Genomic DNA, 19,083 nt, shown 5'->3' with positions numbered 1-19,083 from the left:
CGGGTGCAGGGTATAGTGCCCCCTCTACATCCCCCTTCACTGCTCCCTCCTCTTCCTTTCCAGCGCCAGGCCGGGCTTGGAGGCGCCCGGGAAGGTGTGAGCACCTGTGGTGGGGACAGCGTGCCCATCTAAGTCCGCAGAAGAGCAGCAGAACTCCAGCCGCCCCGACGGCGCGGTCAGACTCGTGTGGAAGGGGAGGCAGCTGTTCTCCCAGGCGGCCGTGGGGGGCAGCAGAGGGGACGGCGACAGGTGCGGGAGCCCCTCCCGGGGTGGAAGTGAAAGGCCGGCTTCGGGTCTGTTCCCAGGCTGGAAACCACCCCCGCCCCCCAACCAAATCCCCGGGAGAGGCCGGGCCGGCGCCGGGTCTGGAGGAGGAAGCGGCCGGAGACAGTGCAATTTCACGCGGCCTTGGGGCTCGGGTTCCTCGGCAGGGTGGATGAATTATGGGGTTTCGAGGGGTTTCCGGGGAAACTGAGGTGACTTGATCATGAGGCAACCTCCTCCCCCCACCAAAAAAAAATACTAAGAGAAACATTCACATTCAGAGAGAAAAATCTCCCAAGTGACCCAACCGGCTAGGGGAGTTGAGTGATTTGGTTAATGGGCGAGGCCAACTTTCAGGGGCCGGGCTTTGGCGCGCTCTCCCCAACCCCATTACCTTACCCCTCAGCAGGCATTTGGGGGCATTTGGAATCTTGACCTCCCCTTAGTCCAGCTCCCGAGTTAAAATTCGGATGAGACCCCCCTGGACCCGCCTGGCCCAGCTGCACGGCAGTGGGCGTGGGGCGCGCCGGCGGCGGGCGTAGGCTCCCGCAGCCCTCACTCCAGCCTCGCGCCCGCGGGGGCGCGGCCGTGACTCACCCCCTCCCCTGCGCCCTCCCCAGCGCTCCCTCCTTCCCTCTCTCAGACTCACACCCCTCCCCTGCCATCCCGCCCCGGACTCTGGCTCCGGCTCCGGTTGCACTTTGCAACTCCTCTGCCGCCGCTACCAGTTCGCCGGGAACTCAGGTGGCTCCGTTTCGATGTCTTAGTCCAGGGCCCCCCCGGGCCGATTCGGCTGGGCTCTGCTCACCCTCCGCTTGGAGTCATGAGGGCCAGTGGGGCTCTGCAGGTGCTGGGTTTCCTTCTCAGCCTGGCCCGGGGCTCCGAGGTGGGCAACTCGCAGGCAGGTAAGCAGCGCGGGAGCATCCGCAGGCTCTGGACCTGGGGCCCCGAACCGAGTGCGCGGAGTCCTGGGGCAGCGACAGGAGATCGGGCGGCGCGAGGCTGGGGTGCTGACCCTGGGTCCGCTGGGACCATCAGGCTCGGATTCTCAGCGGGGTCCTTGCGGGGAGACGTTCCCGGGCCACCAACTCCACCACCACCTCCTCCCCAGTGCATCGCCGACTCCCTGTTTTTACCCTTCCCATAGGGCTGATGCCGGAACAGTTCACACTTCTGGGGGGCCTTGCAGGGAGGGGAGCTGGGACCTTAATTCTATAAATGTGAGATGATTAGAAGTGGAGATTTTGGAGAAAGGTGGGAGTCTGTTTGCTCCCCAACCTCTTCCCCCATCCCCCCCAGGTTTTCCTCAGTCTCCAATTTTGTTGTTTTGCCGACAGGGCGGAGCTGTGGAAGGGTTGGAGGGGGTTGTTGTTCTCTAGTGTTGGGAAAACAAGAGCCGCACCTCCTCTTCCGTGCGTGAGCCTGCCCCCGGGAGGGCTGAGATTAACTAGAGAGCCAAGTCCAGGTGACATCAGGGCAGAGGCGATGCAGGGGATGACTGTCCTCTTCCCTTCAAAATTATAAATCTGGCTGGTCTCCAACTTCACCAGTCTCTCTTTGTCAATACCCAGATCAAATCAGTTAAAATTTATTGAGCATCTATTAGGAGCTCAATACAGCCAGGAGCTGTAGGGTCAAGGACTTCTGGCCTGTATTTGTCACTGTTAGTCTTTTCTCTCCCCAACCTGAGGGCTGACAGGACTTCTTTCCCACCTTCTGAGCCTCCTGTCCTGGGGAGTCTTTCCTAGACTCAGCTTCCCTCTCACCCCATTCTGTTTATTGTCTCTGTCTCTAGGAGCCTAGAGGAGTCAGATTGCTCTTCTGTTCCTCCTCCCACTCCCATGCCATCTGAGCCTCCCCTTCGGGGTATGTTTGGGACCATGGACACCTCAGGGGTGCTGGTGTTACTGGCCTTGGAGGAATCCTGTTGATCTCCCCTCCCCCTAGACCTCAGCTTGGGGTTTGGCGCATCCAGGGCCCCTACCCCAGAGTGGGAGTGGGAGAAACACCTGTGCTTCTCCCACAGTTGCTGGGCCTAAATTTAGACCCTGGGATCTTGAGATGTGAACACTCCCAGCTGGTGGAGGGCGGAGGGCTTGGGGACTAGAGTAGGAGGGACAGAGTACAGTGACTATCACTGTCCCTCTAGATCCCCGGAATCTTCAACCAGGAACCCAGAAGTCTCAGATCCTGGCCACCTTCCCCAAGGGAGCCAGGGGGGCAGCCATGGTTGGGTGTTTTTACCCTTTATCTGGATCCTGCAGCCTCTGGGCATCCGGCCCTGTCTCAGTCCTTCTATAGCCCCTTTGTCCTGGCTGTGATGGGGGTGGGGGATGTTGGAGGGGAGGCCCCTGGTTAAGGAGGGGCTGGAGATTCTTGCTGCTACCCCCCCTCCAGTGCTCTCCACCAAAGGAGAGGCTGTGACATTGCCCCTCCCTATGCCCCTGGTCGCTGAGTACTGAAGGGATTTTTATAATTCCCTTCCTCTTGTCCCCTCCCCCCAACTCACTGGCTCCTCCTCAGAGGTGTTCATACTCTCTTCCCGCCCTGGCCCTTTGCTCCTTGTTTATGTAGTATGGACTTTATCCTCTGAGTGGCAGGGAACTGGGGCCTTCTAACACTGTAGCCTTCTAAGCACAGATTCAAAGTCTGCACAGTGGACAGGTGGGATGGATGGGGCCCCTGAAATACTTCCTAATAGAGAAACCCTAGGAAAGAACCAGTGTAGATTTCTGGGCCAGCAGGGGAACTATGTACATGTTCCTCTGTATGTGTGTCGTGTGAGTGCGTGCACATACACACACACACATTCACACCACTTCCCTGTGCAGTAATCTTGGCTCCTCCCTTATCTGAGAGAAGAGAAGGGTTGGTGCCTTGACTTGGCAGAGGGGGTGTCCTGCCAGGAAGGGGGTTGGGGTGGGGCTGTTCCAGAAGTGACTAGCCTTCCTAGTCTATTTCTTTTCAGCCCAAGGACCCTGGAGTTCCCAGGCTCCTCTGGGAGCTGCTGGTCTGTTTGTCCTTTGTCTACCCCCTTCCCTTTGTGGGGAGTGATAGGGAATGGGTGCCTTTAAAGGTCAAGTGGTCAGGGTAACGTGTCTCTAGGAGGAGGGGTTGGGGCCTCACCAATTTCCCTCCCTCCCTCCCTCCATTCCTACTCCTGCCTCCCACTAAAGCTGCTACTGCCTCAGGGAAGGGTGGTTGGAACAGGTGGTATCTCCCCCCCACCCCCCCACCCTTTCACTGAGCCAGAGGAAAGAGATAGGAAGTGGGCTTCAGGGTCAAGATATCCTATAGCTTCCAGGGCCAACAAGCTTCATGCACCTCCAGTCTAGGCTCTACCTCATTGCCAGTCCTCTGCGTTTGCTGAAAAATGTGATGCTGAGGGGGCTGGAGTGTGTTGGGATAGGGGAAGGGAGTGAGAAGGGAAGCCCAAGTTTAGGAAGGGGGTTGCAGGGTAGGCAACCAGCTCCTTATCTTGCAGCTTTAAAGACAAAGCTCACATTGACCCCACCACCACCACCACCAGGGTTCCCCCCTCTAGTGAGATCACTTGTCTGAACCCGAGGGTGGAGGGGGTGCTGCTGAGGACAGGGTGTCTGGGGACAGGGTGGGGCAGCCCCCCTCCTCCTATATAGAATCGACTCATTGTAGGCTGGACTGTGGCCCCAGGCACTGCCCCCATCCCACCCTCAGTAGACACAATAGGGGCTGTGTGCTAGCCCCAAAGAGATATTTATTCCAAGACCTCAAGAGAGGCAGGATGGGGGTAGGAGAAGTAAGTGCCCTGGTTGCAGGAGGAGGGGAAGAGGAGGGTAACCTAGTTGTGTCTTTTTCTAACTTCTTTCCAGAGAGGGGGAAAAACCCCTAAATCCTCCTTGGTTAACCCCCTAGGACCCGAAAGAGGCATAGAGGAGGTCTGGTGGAAAAAGGAAACCTTTTCACCTTCCTGTTCAGGGGGATGGTGAGGGGGATTCTGAGAAAAAAAAGTTCAGGCTCTCAGACCAACACAGGCCTTCGTGTCTATCTGTAGGGGTGAGGGTGGAGGCTGCTGCCTTCTGAGCCTGTTGAATACCACTGGAAAAGGGCAACCAAGGGGGTGGTCTTGGGGGATAGGGCTGAAAACTTGTGTCCAGCTCTCTGCCACTTTTACCTCCACTTTGAACAGTGTGTCCTGGGACTCTGAATGGTCTGAGTGTGACTGGCGATGCTGAGAACCAGTACCAGACACTGCACAAGCTCTACGAGAGGTGTGAGGTGGTGATGGGGAACCTCGAGATTGTGCTCACAGGACACAATGCTGACCTCTCCTTCCTGCAGGTTAGAGTGCCCGACCTCCTTCTACCTATTCCCCCTTCTCCCCACAGACGCCTCCTTCCCTTCCTTGGGGCTACCCTCTGCTGGAGTTCGGCCTTCCTAAGCCTCAAAAGTCCCTAAGATCCAAATTTGTGTGTTTATGGGGACAGTGACTGGAATCTGGGATCTGTGGTCTGGTCTCTGTGACCAGGACACACAGGGGCTGGCTGTGAGAAGGGAGCAGAGGCAGGGTGGCGTTCTGCACCTGAGACTAATGCAGAGACACATGGGGACTGAGAGTCAACTGGGGAAATGGGTAAGGGACAAAGCAAGGACCTTCCTGGTGTGAGGAACTGCGAGAAAGAAAGGGTAGGAGACTAAGTTCTTTGACCATTTCTGCTGCCTGTTTTCACTGGCAGAAGGGATTAGAGGATTTAGGGATTCCTTAATGTCTTATGGAGGAAGAGGGGATTGAGACTTTTTGCCTCATCTCATCTCTTACTGACACCATCTGCTCCATCACAGTGGATTCGAGAAGTGACTGGCTATGTCCTCGTGGCCATGAATGAGTTCTCCACATTGCCCCTGCCCAACCTCCGAGTGGTGCGGGGGACCCAAGTCTACGACGGGAAGTTTGCCATCTTTGTCATGTTGAACTATAACACCAACTCCAGCCATGCTCTGCGCCAGCTCGGCTTTACTCAGCTCACTGGTCAGTTCCTGATGATTCCTTTTGGTCTTGCCCTTTAGCCAACCTGCTGGCAGGTGCCTCCTTGAGGACAGTCCAAGACAGCCTACTCTTAAGTGCCCCTTTCAAGGTGCCCCCCCACTTTGTCCACTGATCTAAAGGTCCACTAGTCCTTTTAGTCCCCAATAGGGAGCCGGTGGCCTCTGCCCCAGGGAGAGAGAGGGTCCTTATGTCCTAGTGGGGCTGGAGTTGGAGCTGGATCTGTCGACCACATTCCTCTAGTTGCAAAGTACAGTGTACCCTGAGATGCCTCCTTCCCCAAGAATTAGAATCCTACCTGCCCCTCACAGTTTCCCACCAGCTGGAGGAATATAGGGGTTAAATACCACCTGGCCACCTTCTACTTCTCCCTGTCCAAGTCAGTTGGAAAACACACAGGTAGGGCAGGGGAAGGGGGGGTGTTGAGTCAGGAATCTTCTCTCCTTTTCCTTCCCTTCCCCCACTGGCTAAACCGGATCTGGACAGGTGTCTGAGGAGGCAGGAGTTTCTTTCAGCTTGGCTCCTCCTCTGTCTTCCAAGGCGAGCCTTCTCTGCATTTTGGATTTAATTGGACATCCCTGTCTGCCCCATTCCTCCTGCCCCTGAGTCTTGTGGGGACAGGGGGCTTTTGGACTGGTGGGGAGGTTAGGAGAAAGGAGGCCTGCTGTAGCCCTTAACCCTTTCCCTTCTTTTCTCTACCTCAGAGATTCTGTCAGGGGGCGTTTATATTGAGAAGAATGATAAACTTTGTCACATGGACACAATTGACTGGAGGGACATCGTGAGGGACCCAGATGCCGAGATAGTGGTGAAGGACAATGGCAGGAGCTGTGAGTGGCCCTGATCAAGACTCCTCCCTGCCCCCACCAAACCAGAGTGACTCCTTTCCCGTCATCTTTATCCCTGATCTGAACCCCTCCTCTCCACTGAGCAAACACCTCAGGTCCTAGACCCAAGGAGGCTGCCAGGAGGGAGCAGGTCAGTCCCCTAGAATCCAAACCTCAGAAGCAGTATGTCAAGAATAGGGGCCAAAGACTTGTGTACTAAGTGAGGAAGCCAGATATTTGGACTCCATCCATTTTGCTTTCCACAACAACCCCCCTTTTCCTTAGAACCTACCTACCCCTGACGGCGAGCTGCTGCCGCCTGTCCACTCACACATGTATAATTCTGCTGGGTTCAGCTTTCCAAGAGCAACCTAGTGCCCGGGTTGGGCCTGGGGCTGAGCTTGGCATTTGCCCCAGACCCTCCCCTTTAGCTGCCCTGTGGGTGGTGTGGAGGTGTGGCTCCACCCCTTGTTGACAGGTTCACTTGAGCCCTGCCCTGCTCTGCATGGGCGAGGAGGGGCTCTGCCCTGGCTCTTTGCTTCCTGGGACTTGGGTGCCTGTGTGCTGACATCATACCCTGTTGATTCAAGCAAGCCTTTCTCCTTCTTGGTGGCCTATTATGTTGCTTTCTTTCCCAACTAGGTCCCAAGTGTCATGAGGACTGCAATAAACGATGCTGGGGTCCCGGACCAAAAGACTGCCAGACATGTGGGTTTACTTCCCTCTAAAAACCTCAAATCCATACATGTTCATATCCCTGCCCACCCCAACTTGTGTCACCACCAGTGGTAGGGATGAGCCTGGAGGGTAAGAGGGTGAGCAGTGGTCTCAGAATGCAGTCCTAAGAACCCTGACAGATGTGCTTTCTCTCCTTCCACAGTGACCAAGACCATCTGTGCGCCTCAGTGTAATGGTCACTGCTTTGGGCCCAACCCCAACCAGTGCTGCCATGATGAGTGTGCAGGGGGCTGCTCAGGTCCTCAGGACACCGACTGCTTTGTATGTACTGTTAGCACTGTTTGCCTGGGTTCTGAAGTGGGGACATGGGCTTTGGGGAGGAAGTAGGAATACATAATACAATATGAGTTTTATGAGTCTCCTGTGTTCCTAGGCCTGCCGACTCTTCAATGACAGTGGAGCTTGTGTACGCCAGTGTCCACAGCCTCTTGTCTACAACAAGCTAACTTTCCAGCTGGAACCCAATCCTCACACCAAGTATCAGTATGGAGGAGTTTGTGTAGCCAGCTGTCCCCGTAAGTATCTGAAAGGAAGAAACAATGATAACGGAACCAGGGTTTTAGACAAAATTTTAGGAGACGAAAGGGATTAAGTTGGGTGGAAGTAGGGGCCTTAGAGGGCAAATGGTTGTGATTATTGACCACCCCCAGTGAATGTCCCCTATGTCCTGTTCCCTCATAAACTTCTCTGTGACTTCCAGTAATTGCACCTAGTTCTGCTCCTTGGAACAACAAAGAGCAAAGGGCCTTCCTAATCCATAGGATGGCACTTAAGGAACCTCAGTGGTGGATTGGGGCAAATTCAGTGCAGAGCAGTAGGGAGCAAGGTTCAGCTGGTAGTGGGCATATTCCACCCTCATCTTCGTTTCCCTAGATAACTTTGTGGTGGATCAAACATCTTGTGTCAGGGCCTGTCCTCCTGACAAGATGGAAGTGGATAAAAATGGACTCAAGATATGTGAACCTTGTGGGGGGCTATGCCCCAAAGGTAAGTAGGAGTTGGTAAGGAGACATCTTTTACCCTGAGACTACTCAACCCACTACTTAAGCCCCACTGAGCCTCTTTTTTGTTTGCAGCCTGTGAAGGGACAGGCTCTGGGAGCCGCTTCCAGACTGTGGACTCGAGCAACATTGATGGATTTGTGAACTGCACCAAGATCCTGGGCAACCTGGACTTTCTCATCACTGGCCTCAATGGGTTAGAGATTCTGCCTTCCCTCCCTGATCCCGCCCCCATCCATCCCCTCACAGTCATTGCAATGGCTCAACCCTTCATACGTGAAGCTGAATACGAACCCAAATCATAAAGTCTTAGAAATCACAAAGGACCTGAGGGTGGTTAACTCAGCCTCCCACCAGGGCTTGAGTCTCCCCAGGCATATCCCTAAGCAGTCAGACATCATCTAGCTGAATGGCAAGGGACAGGAACATTGTATACTCCTTAAAGTTTTCTAAAAGTTCTTTAAATTTAGATAAAATCTGCCAGCTATTTCCCTTAGTTCTGTTCCTTAAAGTGGAGCCACAAAGAGCAAGGGATTCTTCCTCTTTCTCTCCTCCCCCTCCCTCCCCCCCCTCCCTCCCTCCCTCCCTTCCTTCCTTGCTTCCTCCTTCCATTAATCCTCACCCAAGGATATTTTTTCCATTGATTTTTAGAGCGAGTAGATGGGAGAAAGAGAGGGAGAGAGAAATATCGATGTGAGAGAGACTCATCGATTGGTTGCCTACGGCACACGCCCCGAACAGGGCCAGAGGTCTACCCTGCATCCCAAGTACGTCCCCTTGACTGGGAATCAAACCTGTGACCCTTCAGTGCCCGGGTAACTCTCTGACACTGAGGCACATAGGATCCTGGGCTGCAAAGAGACTTTTTATTTTTACTTTTTTACTTACTTATTTTTTAATCCCTACCCGAAAAAATTTTTTCATTGCTTTTCAGAGAGTGGAAGGGGAAGAGAGAGAGAAACATCGATGTGAGAGAGACACATTGATTGGTTGCCTCCCATATGCTCTGCAACTGGGGCCGGGGATCGAGCATGCAACTGAGTTGTGTGCCCTTGGGTAGAATCAAACCTGGGACCCTTCAGTCTGGGTGCCGACGCTTTAACCACTGAGCCAAACTGACTAGGGCTGCAAAGAGACTTTTTAATCCATAGGACAGCACTTAAAGTGTGTGTGTGTGTGTGTGTGTGTGTTACATTAGAGCCACCTTTTTTCTTGTTTTCTTTTGACAGAATTTTAGATCTATGCTAAAGTTGCAAAAATGGTATAAAGATTTCCTATACGCTCTTTATTCAGATCCCCCAAATGTAAACATGATACCACATGCTTTATTATTTCTCTTTCTACACACACACACACACACAATACATGCTCTTGTTTTTCTGAACCACTTGAGGGTAAACTTCCAGACATGGTCCCCTCTTACCCCTGTTATATTTCAGTATGTTTTCCTTAAAAACAATAACAATTTCTTGCACATAATCACAGAATAATATTTGAATCAGAAAATTAGCGTTGATACAAAACGTTATCTAATCTGCAGACCTTATTCAGATTTCACTCATTGTCTTACTAATGTCCTGGATCACACATTATATTCAGCTGTTTTCTCTCTTCAGTCTCCTTTAATCTCTAACAGTTCATGACATTGACGTTATTGTTGAGTACAGGTCAGGTAACAGGTAGAATGTTTCTCAGTTTGGATTTGTGTGGTATTTCCTCATACTTATAGTCCCTAAGTTAGGCTTTTTTTAAATTTTTATTATTTTAAATTTTAAATTACTTTCAGTGTTATTTGTGCTGGTTTCAGGTGTACAGCATAGTGGTTAGACAATCATATACTTTACATAGTCTTCCCCCTGATATTTCCAGTACCCACCTGGCACCATGCAGAGTTATTGCAATGTTATTGACTCTATTCCCTATGCTGTACTTTACATTCCTGTTCAAGTTACGCATTTTTGATGGAAATACTAAAAATGTATTCTCAGTGCATCCTTGTCAAGGAGTCATATACTGTTGATTTGTCCTACCACTGGTGCTGATATCTGGTCACTTGGTTAAGGTGGTGTCTGCTAGGTTTTTCTACTGTAAAGTTACTATATTTCCCTTTGCAAGTAATTAATACGTATCTTATGGGGAGATTTTGCCTGAATTAATTTTATAATGAGAGTGGACAGGTGATTATTTTCTAATTCCATTATTCCTTCTGCATTTATTCATTGGCATTCTAGTGTTAGGAAGATTCTTCCCTTCCTATTTACCTACCTACCTACCTACCTATCTACCTATCATCTATCTACCTATCTGTCTTCTATCTATCATCTATCATCTACCTACCTATCTGTGTGGATATTTGTTTTATTCAATGGCTTATAATCTCTTACAATCATTGTTTTGGTGTTCATTTGTCCTTGATCTGGCCTCTGGGAGCCCCTTCAAGCTGGTTCCTGTGTTCTTTGGGCTTGCACCCCTCGTTATTTGAACACTTGCTTGTTTTTTCTGTAAGATGCTGTAGGCTCATGTTTCATTTCTCTTGGCCCAGCTATTTTTCTAAGGAGCTCTGTTTCCTTTTAGTGGAGAATGGTATTTAGAACCTAACTTCTGAGGCTAGGCCGCTCATCGCTACTGGGTTATACCTACACCTTGGTGACTAGTTTTTACTGTTCTCTTCAGAGACCCCTGGCACAAGATCCCTGCCCTGGATCCTGAGAAGCTCAATGTTTTCCGGACAGTTCAGGAGATCACAGGTGAGTGGGAGGAGAAGTTGTCCTTTCTGAGAACAGATCAACCACTGGCACAAACTGCAGCATAACCACTTGAGAAAATCAAGTTTCAAGCAACAGGGGAGGGACCAGGAGAGCCTGAGAAAGAGGAAGGGAAGAAGGCTCCCTGTTCATATACCTCTCTCCAACCCCTCAGGTTACCTAAACATTCAGTCCTGGCCTCCCCACATGCACAATTTCAGTGTCTTTTCCAACCTGACAACCATCGGGGGCAGAAGCCTCTACAAGTGAGTAATGGGTATGGAGGTGACAGCATCTCCAGGTAATGAACCCCGTTTCTTAGGCATCCTTGAGTGGAATACAAGGAAGGCTTTTTCTCATATGGGAGCCCCAAAGGGTCTGAGAGTTTGATGGGGAAAAGGCAAAAGGAGGAGGAGTCCCTTTCAGCGTGTCTGACTAGCCCAGAGCAAATTGTTGAATGAGAATGAGTCCACTGCATAGTTTTCCTTTCGTAGTTTCCCCTCTCATCCTGTCTTCTTGTTCTCAGCCGGGGCTTCTCATTGTTGATCATGAAGAACTTGAATATAACATCTCTGGGCTTCCGATCCTTGAAAGAAATTAGTGCCGGGCGTATCTACATAAGTGCCAATCGGCAGCTCTGCTACCACTATTCTCTTAACTGGACCAGGCTGCTTCGAGGGCCTTCTGAAGAGAGACTAGACATCAAGCACAATCGGCCCCGCAGGGACTGTGGTGAGGGCAAGGACCCACTGGGTGGTGGGAAGAGAGTTGGGGAGAGGGGTGTAAGGACTGTTCTTCTCTGGAGTAGGGTGGGGGATGGAGCCAAGAGAGAGGGATGTTAGGCTGGAAGCAGTAAAGAGGAAGTTTCGTTCAGGAAAGGGTTTCCTGGGAGACCTCAGACTCCTCCTGACCTACTCTTTCCTTTCCAGTGGCAGAGGGCAAAGTGTGTGACCCACTGTGCTCCTCTGGGGGATGCTGGGGCCCAGGCCCTGGTCAGTGCCTGTCCTGTCGAAACTACAGCCGAGGAGGTGTCTGTGTGACCCACTGCAACTTTCTGAATGGGTATGATGAGGAGAGGAGGAGTCAAGAAGGGGTGGAGGGATGGGGCCCTGGGATGGAGCTATTCCCACGGCATCTGAAAGCCTTTAGCCAGCTTTCTGCATATGCTTTGATAGGAATGAGGGAGGAGACCCTGTGGTTGGCGATCAGAGCACAAAGGTGACCACCCTCATCTTTACTTGCCTTTATTCACTGCAGGGAGCCTCGTGAGTTTGCCCATGAAGCTGAATGTTTCTCCTGCCATCCGGAATGCCAACCCATGGAGGGCACTGCCACATGCAATGGCTCGGTACAGTAGCAGCACCAGGATCTCAGAGGGTGGGGCAACACTGGAGGATCTAGGGAATATTACCAAACCTCAAGGCCAACACAGGGAGGCCAGATAATGCTAGGGTTTGTGGATGGAGGATCCTGAATGGCTGGGTTGTCCTCGTTGGGAGGTATGGAACTGACCTTGCGATCCCATTCTTCCTGACCTTCTCTTTTCCACCCAGGGCTCTGATGCATGTGCCCAGTGTGCCCATTTTCGAGATGGGCCCCACTGTGTGAGCAGCTGCCCCAATGGAGTCCTGGGTGCCAAGGGCCCCATCTACAAGTTCCCAGATGCTCAGAATGAATGTCGGCCCTGTCATGAGAACTGCACCCAGGGGTCAGTGACGGGATGTTAATATGAGGGGGTTAGGGGGAGGAGGAAGAGCACAGAACTAGGAGCAGAGAAGAGGGTGAAGGGAGGAGAAAGAAGAACAGAACTGTGATTTAAGAACCACTCCCAGCTGTATAGTGAAGGATTAGAGAAAGGGATACTCAATAACAGCCCAAAATTACCCCACAATTTTGGGAACCTGGAGTAACCTCAACTTGGACATTTCGTTCAACAGAGGGACTCAGGGAGGGTGGGCAAGCTAGAGATGGAGGCCGTATCTGGGGATATGCTTGGGCTCCAGGATGGGACGCTATGGTAGGGTCTGAAACAATGCTGTATCTGTTGGAATTGAGCCTCCCATGTGATTCTCCAGCTCCCACTTAAGGAGTGACTTTCTTCTCTAGGTGTAAGGGACCAGACCTGCAAGACTGTTTAGGCCAAACCCAGGTGCTGATCAGGTATGATGGGCTTGGAGACTTAGGAAGCCGGGGATATTTGGGAGAGAAGCTAGGGAGAGGGTGGTTGGTTATCTGCTGGGAAGAGTTGAGTCTACTCTTTCTGGCCTTCTATATACAGTTCACAGTACAGATTCTTGTAGACTCGGGGACACAAGAATCCAGACTTCTGGCCTTTCCTTTCTAAAATCAACTTGCAGTAGCCTCAGGAGGTCCAGATTTAGATTAACCCCTTTAGTGCTCAAGGATATAGTATACATGAATGTCAACTGTTTGCCACAGATCTGCACCATACCTTTTAGGACAGGTATAGATGAGATTTGTAAGAGAGGTGGACCGAGGGTAATGCTGGGTTTCTCTACCCCACAGCAAAACTCATCTGGCAATGGCTTTAGCAGTGGTAGTAGGATTGTTAGTGATTTTCGTGATCCTGGGCAGCACTATCCTCTATTGGCGTGGGCGTCGGATTCAGAATAAGAGGGCTATGAGGCGCTACTTGGAGCGAGGTGAGGTGAGTGTCTAGCTTACTCTAGAAAGGTACCCTATTCATCACTCTTTAAGAGCCTCCTCCTTCCCTAGAGATTTGATCCCCTTTTTCCGGGAGATGTAGTATTATCCACTAGAAAGAACCCTGGCCAGAGAAATGGAGACATGCATTCTCCTCATTTTGCCATTAATTTGCTGCATGACTTTGAAGAAGTTACTTTCCTTCTGTGCCTCAGTTTATGAACATATGCAGAGGAAATAACATCCATCCTTACAGGTGGATGTGAGGGTGAAAGGGGATGATATATGTGAAAGTGCACTGAAAAGGAAAAGCATAGAGAATTGTAGAAAAGTACTCAAGGGATAGTATTACCAACGCCTTTCCCCCATCAAAGGGAAAACCCAACTCTCTTGATTCCTAATCTCATGACCACAAACAACTTCCTCAGTCCTTGGCATCGGTAACTCCCCAATATGCCTGCAATGCTTTCTAAGATTAAAGACAATTCCTCTTCCTGCTCCCACCCCTTTGGGCTCTGCTGCTCTTGGCAACCATGTAGGAGGAGAGAGTTAGAATGGATCATGGGAGTGGGCTTTCCTGAGTATTTCCTTCCCATCTGCTTCTCAGAGCATAGAGCCTCTGGATCCCAGTGAGAAGGCTAACAAAGTCTTGGCCAGAATCTTCAAGGAGACAGAGCTGAGGAAGCTTAAAGTACTTGGCTCAGGCGTCTTTGGAACTGTGCACAAAGTGAGTGACCCACAGAAAGTAAAAGTCTGGGAGGTAGGGAAAGAACTAGCTGTGGAGAATGACCTGAGGCTGACTGTTGCTTAAAACTTCCCAGGGAGTGTGGATTCCTGAGGGCGAATCAATAAAGATCCCAGTCTGCATTAAAGTCATTGAGGACAAGAGTGGACGGCAGAGTTTCCAAGCTGTGACAGATGTAAGTGAAGGAAGGGTTTTCCATATGCCACCAGGAAAGAGGTCAATGTTATATACGATTGTGCAGAAGTGTGATCCTGTGTCAGTAGATACTATGTGCCATGTTGATGTTTGTATTGGAATGTTGGGGGGCCCTGGTCTGGGTATATGTGAACCTATTGTTTCTTTAGATAACCCCTCTTCTCTTATGTCTCTTAGCATATGCTGGCCATTGGTAGCCTAGACCATGCTCACATTGTACGGTTGCTAGGACTGTGCCCAGGGTCATCTCTGCAGCTTGTCACTCAATACTTGCCTCTGGGTTCCCTGCTGGATCATGTGAGACAACACCGGGGAGCACTGGGGCCACAGTTGCTGCTCAATTGGGGAGTACAAATTGCCAAGGTGAGAGGAGCCTGGAGGAGTTCTATGATGTAACTGCCTGGCTGGGGGCCCTCACGGAGGGAGTAAGGAGGTTGAAGTTCTGAGTGGTACCTTTAGGGTTTGGGGTGATTCTGGATCTCAAGGATCGGTTTTCCTAACCTTGAGAATACTTCCTTCTCCTATAGGGTATGTACTACCTTGAAGAGCATGGTATGGTGCATAGGAACCTAGCTGCCCGAAATGTGCTACTCAAGTCACCGAGTCAGGTTCAGGTGGCAGATTTTGGTGTGGCTGACCTTCTGCCCCCTGACGATAAACAGCTGCTACACAGTGAAGCTAAGGTAGGTGACACAAAGGGCTGGTAAGGAGGTGGGGTTAGAGCGAAGCATGGAGATGAGGAGCAGTCAGTGGTTTCTTCCAGAGGGAAGCAGATGCAGCATAAGTTCAAGGAGAGTAACCTGAAGATGCCAGAAATATATGAGACAGCAACAACAAAAAGAATGTAGAGAACTTGGGGTTTAGAAATGCTGTGAAAATAACGTGACACCGTTGTCTTTAATCCCCCAGACTCCAATTAAGTGGATGGCCCTCGAGAGTATCCACTTTGGGAAATACACACACCAGAGTGATGTCTGGAGCTATGGTGAGTCCATCTGAATGCTATCCATATCATCACTGGCCCAGATTCCACAGCTGCTTTTTGAGACCCCTTCTTAGAATCTTCAAGCCCTTCAGATCCTTGTGTCAGATTAAGTTCTGCCTTCCCTTCATCTTCATGCTCATTTCTAGTATTTTGCCATCAACTAGTCATGTCTTCCTGTACCAGGTGTGACGGTTTGGGAACTGATGACCTTTGGGGCGGAGCCCTATGCAGGGCTGCGATTGGCTGAAGTACCAGACCTGCTGGAGAAGGGAGAGCGATTGGCACAGCCCCAGATCTGTACCATTGATGTCTACATGGTCATGGTCAAGTGTGAGTTACCTGCTGATGTCAACCATTTGCTAACTGACTTCCCTCCCTACTCTACTCTCTTATGGCTCTACTTCCTACATCTTACCCCCAGGTTGGATGATTGATGAGAACATTCGCCCAACCTTTAAAGAACTAGCCAATGAGTTCACCAGGATGGCCCGAGACCCACCACGGTATCTGGTCATTAAGGTGAGTAGGGACTAGGAGGTGTCAAGGAGATTTAGAGCAAGGGGTCCTGGCTGGAACCAGGATCTACCTTAACAATCACCTGCCCCTATAGAGAGAGAGTGGACCTGGAATTCCCCCTGGGGGAGAGCCCCCTGCTCTGACAAACAAGGAACTGGAGGAAGTAGAGCTGGAGCCAGAACTAGACCTAGACCTGGACTTGGAGGCAGAGGAAGATAACCTAGCAACAACACTAGGCTCTGCCCTCAGCTTGCCAGTTGGAACACTTACTCGGCCACGTGGGGTAAGGCACTTTACAGTTACCCAAGACTTCCTGTACACCTGCACCCTCTGCACACCTGCGCCCTCATAAACCCCACAGATACTCAGATTAACTACTCAAAGGACCCATGATGTCTCCCTTTGTCTAAACCTCTTTCTTTTTTCATCCTAGAGCCAGAGCCTTTTAAGTCCATCATCTGGATATATGCCTATGAACCAGAGTAATCTTGGAGAAGCTTGCCAGGTAAGGTCTATCTCTTTAAGGGGCTGCTGAGACGCTCGGTGGCAGAATGTTTTACGATTGATAGGGGTAGTGGGGAGATTTTAGAAACTTCTGAGGTTTGATCAGTGTCCTACAAAAAAGAAGGCATTGAACAACCCAGTCTCCTTTCTTCATCTCTATGTAAATCTTTGTGTATTATTTTCTTCCTTAGGAGCCTGCAGTTTGTGGGGGTAGTGAACGGTGCCCTCGTCCAGCTTCTCTGCACCCAATGCCACGGGGACGCCTGGTATCAGAGTCATCCGAGGGCCATGTGACAGGCTCTGAGGCTGAGCTCCAGGAGAAGGTGTCGATGTGTAGAAGTCGGAGCCGGAGCCCACGGCCTCGTGGAGACAGTGCCTACCATTCCCAGCGCCACAGCCTGCTTACTCCTGTCACCCCACTCTCCCCACCAGGGTTAGAGGAAGAGGATGTCAATGGTTATGTCATGCCAGATGCGCACCTCAAAGGTACCTGACTCCCTCTTACCCCTTCCACTGCCCAACTCTTCCCACTCCCTACTGCCTATTACCTTGAAGTCCTCCACATAGATAGCCTATTTTCTCAACCCCCAGGTACTCCATCCTCGAGGGAAGGCACCCTTTCTTCTGTGGGTCTCAATTCCGTCCTGGGTACCGAAGAAGAAGATGAAGATGAGGAGTATGAATATATGAACCGGAGGAGAAGGCGCAGTCCACCTCGTCCCCCTAGGCCGAGTTCCCTTGAGGAGCTGGGTTATGAGTACATGGATGTGGGATCAGACCTCAGTGCTTCCCTGGGCAGCACACAGAGTTGCCCACTCCACCCTGTGCCCATCATGCCCACTGCTGGCACAACCCCAGACGAGGACTATGAATATATGAATAGGCGACGTGGTGGAGGAAGTTCTGGGGGAGATTATGCAGCTATGGGGGCCTGCCCAGCAGCTGAGCAAGGATATGAAGAGATGAAAGCTTTCCAGGGGCCTGGACACCATGCTCCCCAAGTCCATTATGCCCGCCTCAAAACTCTACGTAGTTTAGAAGCCACTGACTCTGCCTTTGATAATCCGGATTACTGGCATAGTAGGCTTTTCCCCAAGGCTAATGCCCAAAGAACATAACCCCTGCTCCCTGAGATACTCAGGGAGCACTTGATGGCAGCTAATGCCTCTAGAGCAGGGTTGGGGAACGTCCAGCCTAAGGGCTGTATATGGCCCATGAAATCATTTGGTCTGGCCCTGCCAAGGCAACCGCAGGGAGGACGTGAAATGTAATAAACCTAGGAATCATATTTAATTTTTAAGTTGATAATTTTGTATGGCCCGCAAATGATATATATCCAAATGGCCCTTGGCAGAAAAAAGTTTCCCCACCCTTGCTCTAGAGGGTACCCCTCTTCTCCCTAGTCCCTCTCCCTCACTGGTCTCAGTACCATTTCCCCCCCTCAGTCCTAGACAATTCCATTCAACCTTTGGAGGCTTTTAAACACTCTGAAAGAAAGTTCTTGTATGTAGCCAGCTGTGCAATTTCTTCTCTTTCCTAACCCTTGGAAAGTAGAAGGTTTTCCCTGTTTTGTGTGCTTTCTCAGGGGAACTCCCTGGAGATATGAAGGATTACTCCCTTATCATATCCCATATCCATATGATTACTCCTATATCATGCCCCTTTCAGACTCAATCTTGTTGAGACTAGGCTTTAAAGTGTGCCTTTGTTTCCCATCAGACTCCTAAGGCAAAGAAAAAGGGCAAAACCTAATGGGGGAAAGTAAAATTTTGACTATGATCCACTGGAAAGAAGGGGAAACTTAAAATCTTGTGAAGAAAGGTCAATAGTAGATATTAATGATTACTATTAATTGAGCATTTACTTTTGTGCCAGACATTATGCTAAACTTAACCTACATCATCTCACTTAATCCTTATACCAATTCAGTGAACTAGTTTGTTTATAGTTCTTACAAATAAGAAACTGACCTTTAAAGAGAGAAGAAAATTAAGTGGCAGGTCTAGGATTCAAAATCTTACAATGTGTGTGCTCTTACTGTAAGGTATCAAGGAAAATGGATACAAACCATAGCCCTTGTAAGGGGCATTGTTCTTGTTTTTGCACTGAATTAAGTCTAACCCCAACAACCACAGCCTCCTACACCCAGACTTCTCATGTCAGGAATGGGGTGGTCAGAAGGAAATATAACCTGAATCTCTGTGCTGTCAGTGATCTCCACTTCTTGCCCAAGGGACAGATTTACAAGGGTCCCAAGAGCCACTTTTAGAAGCTATTCTTACCCAATAAAGGGAAGCTTCTGGTTAGGATAGAAAGAGGACCCATCTTCAGACCTCTGTTCCATTGGGTGGGAAACTGGGGGTATCTGTTCTATCACTGAAGTTTTTTGTTTTGTTTTTATACGTGTCTGAATAAAAATGCCAAAGTTTTTCAGCTTTCTGTCAAATGAAAATCTTTAGTAAGGTAGACCACCCCTTTGCTCCTCAGCAGAACATAGCTACCTTTTTTTTTTTAATCCTCACGCAAGGACATTTTTTTCCCATTGCTTTTCAGAAGAGTGGAGAGAGAGAAATATCAATGTGAGAGAAACACATTGATTGGTTTCCTCCTGCACGTGCCCCAACCAGAGGATCAAACCTGCAAACCTAGGTACCTGCCTTTGGCTGGAATCAAACCCAGGGTCCTTCAGCCCGTAGGCCAACTGGTGCTTTAACCACTAAGCCAAACAGGCTGGGCCATAGCTATCTTTACTTCCTGCTTTCTCTGTTTTCCAACAACCCTACTTTGTCCCATGCAGCTTTCTCCAGTCCTACTTTTCCTTGCATCCCCTTAGCATGCTCTCCCTCCCAGGAGCAGGCCTGTGCCTTACCTGCTCCC

General features: G+C 50.4%; 1 protein-coding gene across 1 annotated transcript; it reads left to right on the top strand.

Moving 5' to 3' along the window:
- The first annotated feature begins 941 nt into the window (after positions 1–941).
- ERBB3 (erb-b2 receptor tyrosine kinase 3) lies at positions 942–18,640 on the top strand. The gene is made up of 28 exons (XM_081130433.1): positions 942–1,169; positions 4,433–4,584; positions 5,086–5,272; positions 5,992–6,117; positions 6,757–6,822; positions 6,995–7,113; positions 7,226–7,367; positions 7,726–7,839; positions 7,929–8,049; positions 10,527–10,600; positions 10,773–10,863; positions 11,124–11,329; positions 11,527–11,659; positions 11,855–11,945; positions 12,151–12,305; positions 12,704–12,757; positions 13,124–13,265; positions 13,869–13,988; positions 14,083–14,181; positions 14,379–14,564; positions 14,729–14,884; positions 15,111–15,186; positions 15,370–15,516; positions 15,608–15,705; positions 15,797–15,985; positions 16,136–16,207; positions 16,398–16,692; positions 16,798–18,640. Exons 1-28 carry the CDS (start codon positions 1,088–1,090, stop codon positions 17,322–17,324), a joined length of 4,020 nt encoding a protein of 1,339 aa, XP_080986559.1. The 5' UTR covers positions 942–1,087; the 3' UTR covers positions 17,325–18,640.
- Positions 18,641–19,083: the final 443 nt, after the last annotated feature.

The sequence above is a fragment of the Miniopterus schreibersii genome (genome assembly GCF_964146895.1).
Source record: "Miniopterus schreibersii genome assembly, chromosome: 2".
Lineage (NCBI taxonomy): Eukaryota > Metazoa > Chordata > Mammalia > Chiroptera > Miniopteridae > Miniopterus > Miniopterus schreibersii.
The sequence above is the reverse complement of the archived record's forward strand: the minus strand, read 5'-3'. Positions and strand labels throughout refer to the sequence as shown.